Source organism: Myotis davidii, unplaced genomic scaffold, assembly GCF_000327345.1.
Source record: "Myotis davidii unplaced genomic scaffold, ASM32734v1 scaffold88, whole genome shotgun sequence".
Classification (NCBI taxonomy): domain Eukaryota; kingdom Metazoa; phylum Chordata; class Mammalia; order Chiroptera; family Vespertilionidae; genus Myotis; species Myotis davidii.
Window position 1 is genome coordinate 2,721,867 of NW_006300377.1, and position 4,881 is coordinate 2,726,747.

The following is a 4,881-nucleotide window of genomic DNA, read 5'->3' on the forward strand; positions in this document are numbered from 1 at the left end:
ATGAAAATGGGCACCTAAGCAGTATGATTCTTCAATAAACATGATTTATCTCCAAAGAATTTAAATACCTTCTAAATCCTAATCTATTCATGATCATTTCTTAAAGTTCAATTTTATTTTTAATATTTAAGGTCAGATTCATTTAGGATATTAATTTCCTTCATTTTCATTATGATTTTTAAAGACATGCTTTAGACTTGAAAATTACAAAACTTTCCTTCTGAAATTAAGGCTGTATTACTTTGCTCTTTTAAAATCATGTATGTGCCTGCTTCTCCCACTATCTGTGGTAAAAATGTCAAATAGCTTTCCTTTAAAACTGCTTATTGCACTAAAAGAGAGCAAAAACAAATTGTCAGTTCTTAAAATAAACATAATTATATTTCTATAAAAGATGTTGCCAATACAGTTCTATAATTATTAAAGCACTATTCTAATAAATATAAAAGGAAGCTATGCTTCAAAATACATACATATATGTTTATATATATATACACATGTGTATATATATATATATAAAAATATATATATGGAAATCACATTAATGTATGAGAGGCAGCAAGTAAAATAGCAAAAAAAAATTTTTTTTAAAAAACCTCAACCCCTTCTTTTTCTTCATCCAATTTCAGAGGCCTCACCCTACAGAGTTCCAATCATTTAAAATATTTACTCTTCGTAAAAGCTTCAAAAATTTCCATGTATAACTCATAGAAACAGAAGGAGAATACATATCACTCATAGAAAGAGTTATAACTTCTGACAGGGTTTTATATTTATAGCAGCTTTAACAGACTCACTAGAGAAGAAAGAACAGTTTAGGTTGCTACTGCTTATGTATACATTGCACAAACGGCAAATATAAGTTCAGAGCAGGAGGGGACAGACACAGACTCTCATAAAAATACACACACACACACACACACACACACACAATAATTTTGCTTCTTAAGAAAGCAATATCTAGAGTTGAGGACTCAGAATTGTGTATGAATCAAGAGACAGGAGTAGGTGTGCAAAATAAAAACAAAAGTCTAGTTTGCCATGCTTCATATTCAAATGAACCAGATACATGAACATTTGAGTATCACTGGTAGAATTAAGGAAAAAAAAATGTAGGTGATGAGGCAAGTGAGGTGGAGCAAGAAATAAAAGTGGTGGTGAGAGGAAAATAAAAGGGAAAGAAATTTCCCAATGGAATGAACTATAAAATATATACAAAGAACATATATATCTATTATCAATGCAGATCCAGATATATATGCATATGAAGTATACATGTATACACTTAAAGTATACACAGATACTTTACAAGAATACACGAATGCACATTAATTTTGTTGCACACATAATTGTGAGCAATCACTGATTATTCATGTAGGTGTGTTTTTTTAAAACCATTATTCACCTTTTCTTTCTTTCTTTTCCTTTTTTTTTTTTTTTTGCAAAGATAGTTGTGCTGCCAAGCAACTTGAGGTAAAGGCATTAAAAGGGTTACACTACAAGAAAGGGAAAACAAAACAGTGGCGATACTTCCTACAGGAGACCGCACAAAAAAGCAGTTGGCTGGTTTCATATTGCATAATGGTGCTGTGTCCCTTGATAAAGTAAACAATCTTCCTTGTATCAACATAAAAATCAGACCCTGGTCCCCACAGTGTTGGTTTCTGTATGGCTGGAGGCATCCCCACTCAATGGACTCCACTGGAAACATACGGTGTATGTCAATTCATCTTTCAATTGTTCATCTCAGAGAATATTCTTGAACTTTTTAAGCAAAGTACATTGTGCGTAAGGTATCTTGGTGAATCTGTACAGCCTTGGCAAGAGCTTGTGGATCTCGCCCATTGCTCTGTCCTGAAACGTGACTTCCTTCAGCACTGTAAGAGAATTGGCAATGAACACACAAACAAACCCTATCCTGATGTAATAATTCTGAACACTATTATTTGTTGTAGAAAATTTCACAAATATTTTTAGGAATAGAGGCTGGTATAATCTTACATGTCTATCACCCAGCTTCAATAATTAACTCATGGTCAATTTTACTTTTCTCACTTGCTCAGGATTATTTAGAAGCAAATACAAGACATCCTATAATTTTGTTGGTATATATCACTTTTATCATCAACAATCTTTCCCTTGAGTTAATCTGGCAAAGCAAGTAAATCACTGTATCATTCTATTACTAATAAGCCTAGACTGCACATTTTAATGGGAACCCTTACCTCGGGTAGTCAGTTCTGACGCTCACTGCTTTTCATATGACCACTGACTCCTCTAGTAGGTCATGGAACTTTAATTCTAAATGGCAGTTCTTTATGGCAAATAGAGAGCCACATACTTATATGGAACCACATATTTACATGGAAACAAAGAAATGTCCCAAGAAAATCCTAATACGTAGGCCATATGTGAATTTGGGTAAAAATCTGTATTTGTTACGCTTTTATATTACCTGTCATGTTCTTTGTCTACGAGATGATATCTGGCTCTGAATGCCACCAGGTGAGCATAATACGCTGGTGCAGGTATAGAAACAGATCGTGTACAGCGTACATAAGTGTGGCAGAGCTGGTAGGTTAGCAGCTGAAGTTCATCTGCAGTAAAGCAGTTATCATCCCATAAAACATGGTAGTGTGAAGGACGGCTGGTACCCTATAGGGAAGGCAATGACATATTCTGTTGATCTCTAAACTTTTAAATAAATATTTAGCATAGACGAAGTTATACAAAAAGTCAGCTGTCTACAACAGTAAAACATATTCTAATTTAATAATGGACTTAAAAAAACATTTAGTTGGTTCTGGGTGTACATCCAAAAGAAGTGAAAGCAGGGACTTGAACAGTTATTATACACCTATGTTCAAAAGCAGCATTAGCTCAAAGATGGAAGCAACCCAAGTGTCCATTAATAGATGAATGGATAAACAATATGTGGTATATACATTTAATGGAATATTATTATTCAGGCTTAAAAAGGAAGAAAAGTCTGACACATACTACAACATGGATTAACCTTGCTGACATTATGCTGAATGAAATACACCAGTTACAAAAAGACAAATATTATATGATTCACTGATATAAGGTACCTGGAGTAGTCAAATTCATGGAGATAGAAAGTAGAATGGTGAGGCTGGAGAAAGGGGGAATGAGGAGTTAGTGTTTAATAGGGACACAGTGTCAGGAAAGATGAAAAAATTCTTCAGATAGATGGTGATAGAGCTGCATAACAATGTGAATGTAATTAATGCACTGGAATTGTATACTTAAATATGATTAAAATGCTAATTGTATGCTATGTATATTTTACCAATGTAAAAACACCAGAACATTTACTTGAGCTTTTATGTATTAGTTACTATGTTAGGTAATACGGACTCAAAGAAAAAGAAAGTGAAACATTTCCTGTCTTTTGGAAAACATAATTTGTAAAGGACTAGAGGAGACAGAGCATCTACAATTATAAAACAACTAATAAGTGGCTATAAGACGTGGCACTTAATTCTGTATGAGAATACTAAGGCAAGTAATTGTGGAAGTAAGACTTGGTTCTTCACCAAGTGGGGAATGAGTAAGATTTGGCCTTTATGTTGAGGTTAGTGAGAATGAACCACCTTACCGAAAGCACAGGGGGCATAATTCCTGGTGTATTTGGGGAATGGCTACCAGACCAGTATGAACAGAGTCTGGCACAGGAAGGGAAAAAGATGAAGATGAAAAGAACATTTGGAATCAGACTGAATGACATGCTTAAGAATTGCAGCGAAAGCATTATTTTTATTTTTTTTTACAGTTTTTAGGTGTGATGAGATTGGGGTTTTCTAAAAGTAACATCAGCAATAATATGGAGGATGGATTAGAAACGGGAAGAGACTAAAAGCAAAAAGAGCAGTTAGGAGCTGTTGCATTAATTCTGGTGTGAGATAATGAAGGTATGAACTAAGGAAAGGGCAGTGGCAAAGGTGTAAAGGAGAAAGATTAGCTCATACTTTAACAAATATTTGTTTGTTAGACACTGTGCAAGATTTTGGGGATAAAAATGAAATTATTATCAAATATACCCCCCAAATTACAGGTTTATAATGCCTATATAATGTATTATACATTCACACACATTCAATCTTAGGTAATCGCTCACTATATGCCATGTCCTGTATAAAGTGCCAGGCACACAGTAATGAAAAAGACACATTCCAGAAATGAGGCAGGTAATGTATACATAAAATTATCAGAAATTGGGCTATAAGGAGAATTAAAATTTTTGGTTAAGTACACTGGGGAAATAGTCCTGTCTTGAAGATTCATTTGCATTATCAGTAATATCCAAAAGTTCTAAAGTAAAATAATCTTATTTATTTCCAAAATTCATTGAACAGAGAAATCCTTTTTTCTCCTCTGGTATTTATAGCAGTAGTGTTTCTTGATATACATGGTAAATATGTACTCTAATAATATAGATTTTTATCTCTAGAAGGTCCTTTTAACTTTATTTTTAACTACCCTCCATGAAAATGTACATCGATTGTAAAGAGGAGCAGGTATAAGTACATAAATAAATGAGTGGGACAAGAATTTTAAAGCTGTAAGAATGAAACTGGGGTTAGTGTATGTGAGATGTATCCTATCTAATAATAGAGAAACATGGTAATTAACCGTAACTTCGCTACCCTTCCCATAGGCTAATCAGGGTGATATGCAAATTAACTGCCAACCAAGAAGGCGGCCGGCAGCCAGGCAGCTGAAGTGAACAGGAGGCTTACTTGCTCCAGTGATGGAGGAAGGCAAGGTTCCCTGCCTGCCGCTGCCGGCCTCTGAGCTGCAGTCTAAGCAACTATGTTGCAATTATAGAAGCTAAAATAATCCCCAGAAACCTGCTTT

The 4,881-nt window shown here is 34.4% G+C and overlaps 1 protein-coding gene across 1 annotated transcript in view; it reads right to left on the minus strand.

The window, feature by feature from the left end:
• Nucleotides 1-1,535: 1,535 nt before the first annotated feature.
• Nucleotides 1,536-4,881, minus strand: part of AGO3 (argonaute 3, RISC catalytic component) — a 99,930-nt gene continuing 96,584 nt past the window's right edge. Inside the window, exons 18-19 of the mRNA XM_006777409.2 lie at nucleotides 2,456-2,655; nucleotides 1,536-1,877 (exon numbers count right to left, since the gene is read on the minus strand). Of these exons, the coding sequence (XP_006777472.1) occupies nucleotides 1,769-1,877; nucleotides 2,456-2,655 (309 nt within the window). The 3' untranslated portion in view covers nucleotides 1,536-1,768. The remainder of the gene's footprint in view (nucleotides 1,878-2,455; nucleotides 2,656-4,881) is intronic.